The following is a 2,783-nucleotide window of genomic DNA, read 5'->3' as shown; positions in this document are numbered from 1 at the left end:
CTCCAGCTTCACCCTCTGACCCAAACGCTGACAACTTATTACTGCAATTGAAATGTCTCTCGCTCGCTTCTCTCTCGCTCGCTCGCCTCGCTTCTCTCCTCGCTTCTATCGCTCGCTCGCTTCTCTCTCCGCTTCTATCGCTCGCTCGCTTCTATCGGCTCGCTCGCTTCTATCGCTCGCTCGCTTCTTCTTCTCTCGCTTCTTCTCTCGCTTCTATCGCTCGCTTCTTCTCTCGCTCGCTTCTCTCTCGCTTGCTTCTTCTCTCGCTCGCTTCTTCTCTCGCTCGCTTCTATCGTTTCTTCTCTCACTTGCTTCTCTCTCTCTCGCTTCTTCTCTAGCTTCTATCGCTCGCTTCTTCTCTCGCTCGATTTTCTCTCCTCTCGCTCGATTCTCTCTCACTTCTATCGCTCGCTCACTTCTCTCGCTTCTATCTCACTCGCTTCTCTCTCGCTTCTCTCTCGCTCGCTTCTCTCTCACTCCTCTCTCGCTCGCTTCTATCTCGCTCGCTTCTTCTCTCGCTCGCTTCTATCTCGCTCGCTTCTCTATCGCTCGCTTCTATCTCGCTCGCTTCTCTCTCGCTCGCTTCTCTCTCACTCCTCTCTCGCTCGCTCGCTTCTATCTCGCTCGCTTCTATCTCGCTCGCTTCTATCTCGCTCGCTTCTCTATCGCTCGCTTCTATCTCGCTCGCTTCTCTATCGCTCGCTTCTATCTCGCTCGCTTCTCTATCGCTCGCTTCTATCTCGCTCGCTTCTCTATCGCTCGCTTCTTCTCTCGCTCGTTTCTCTCGCTCGTTTCTCTCTCGCTCGCTTCTTCTCTCGGCAATCTTTGGTGAAAATATGACTTCAGATCTGTCGGTTTTTGAAGCTTTGGTAAAATCCAAACAAAGCCTGAAAACTGGTGGATCAGAGGAAGTGATACAGATGATGAATTTGGACTGCAGTACCCATTTTAAACACTAGGTGCTCCTTTAATTACAATTCCTGTGTGTGAGTGGTTAGTCAGCACCCCCCCCCCCCCCCCTCTGTGACCCTGAACTGAGTGATTTAAAGAAGTCACTGAAGTTGTTACTGAATAAAGGCGAGGTCTCTGTTCATGTCCTCTCTTCTTCTCTCTCGGGCGGAGTCCATCGCTGCTCCCTGCAGGAGGAAACACATGATGATGATATCACCTGACTGAAGAGTGTCTGATGGAGCCTCCACCTCCTCCTTCACCTCCTCCCCCCTCCTCCTTCACCTCCTCCTTCACCTCCTCCCCCCTCCTCCTTCACCTCCTCCCCCTCCACCTCCTCCTTCACCTCCTCCTCCTCCTCCTTCACCTCCTCCCCATCTTCCTCCACCTCCCCCCTCCTCCTTCACCTCCTCTCCCCTCCTCCTTCACCTCCTCCACCACCTCCTCCTTCACCTCCTCCTTCACCTCCCGTCCTCCTTCACCTCCTCCTCCCCCCCTCCTCCACCCCTTCCTCCTTCACCTCCTCCTCCCCCTCCTCCTTCACCTCCTCCTTCACTTCCTCCTCCTTCCCCTCCTCCTTCACCTCCTCCTCCCCCCCTCCTCCTCCACCTCCTCCTTCACCTCCTCCCCCTCCTCCTCCTCCTTCACCTCCTCCCCCTCCTCCTTCACCTCCCCCCACCTCCTCCTTCACCTCCTCCTTCACCTCCCCCCTCCTCCTTCACCTCCTCCTTCACTTCCTCCTTCACCACCTCCTCCTTCCCCTCCTCCTTCACCTCCTCCCCCTCCTCCTCCTCCACCCCCTCCTTCACTTCCTCCTTCACAGACCTCCTCCCCCTCCCCCTCCTCCAGCAGTCAACCTAAAGAAACTACATGTACTTGTTTAAAACCCGGATGTAACCTGCCTCAGTTCACCTGTAATGATGTTTGGGAGCACACACAGCCTCTCAGTCGCTGTCATGGCGCTGCTGACTAAAGCTCACCTGATGAAGTGAGGAAGTTCATTGACCCGGGTTAAGTTCACAATCGAGTCATTTCGGGTCCGAGGAGGATCCAAAACGGCAAATGTGTCAGCTAACAGCAGGCCGAGCTGAACCGAGAGGAGGAAACACGGCTCCGTCACTGTCCCGGGTTAAGTTTCGATTCTCAGTAGCTCACCAGTAACACCCACGAGCCAGCTGGAAACGGAACACTGGCCCTTTAAGAGACGTGAGACCTTCAGGACCCTGAGTGCTGTCTGTCAGGCGGGAGGTCTAAAACACCCCTAACCCCCAGACACATGAACCCACCAGCTTTTAGAAATCTGACAGAATACTTCAAATATCTAAATACTATATTTGAACAGTGTATAGTAATAATCATCATACACCCACAGACTAAATATTACTGGATGAAGCCTGAGTGACGTCACCCATCGGTTCCTGAGGATTGCTCACACCAGTTTAGTTTCGTATCTCAGCACACTACATACCCCGAGTTCTGTCTGCCAGGCAAACTAACCATAAAGACCACACCCACAACCTTCTCCTGTACGGAGCCCCTGAAATCCAAAAAGGTTAGAAAATAATTATTGTTCACACAATAAAATCATCTTATCATTACTAATGTGTGTGAACAACGTAAACATATTCATGAACAAATGTATTTTTAAATTATAAACTTTTTATATGATGATCAAATGTAATCCTCAATTCTAAATCTAAAAGACTGAACTGACTTTGTTACACATGATATAAAAAAGAGAATCATGATTAAATGTAATATTTATTAAACAGATTAATAAAATTGATGTTTCAGTTTTAATCCTTACTGAGAAACAGCCTGACGCAGTACATGGA

At 50.7% G+C, this 2,783-nt stretch overlaps 1 protein-coding gene across 1 annotated transcript in view; it reads right to left on the bottom strand.

Annotated features, from left to right (window-relative positions):
• LOC132954097 (zinc finger CCCH domain-containing protein 7B-like) overlaps window positions 1-2,134 on the bottom strand; it is a 29,960-nt gene extending 27,826 nt beyond the window's left edge. The window contains exons 1-2 of the mRNA XM_061026557.1: window positions 1,929-2,134; window positions 1,069-1,136 (exon numbers count right to left, since the gene is read on the bottom strand). Coding sequence (XP_060882540.1) covers window positions 1,069-1,136; window positions 1,929-1,950 — 90 coding nt within the window. The 5' untranslated portion in view covers window positions 1,951-2,134. The remainder of the gene's footprint in view (window positions 1-1,068; window positions 1,137-1,928) is intronic.
• Window positions 2,135-2,783: the final 649 nt, after the last annotated feature.

Source organism: Labrus mixtus, chromosome 20, assembly GCF_963584025.1.
Source record: "Labrus mixtus chromosome 20, fLabMix1.1, whole genome shotgun sequence".
Classification (NCBI taxonomy): domain Eukaryota; kingdom Metazoa; phylum Chordata; class Actinopteri; order Labriformes; family Labridae; genus Labrus; species Labrus mixtus.
The sequence above is the reverse complement of the archived record's forward strand: the minus strand, read 5'-3'. Positions and strand labels throughout refer to the sequence as shown.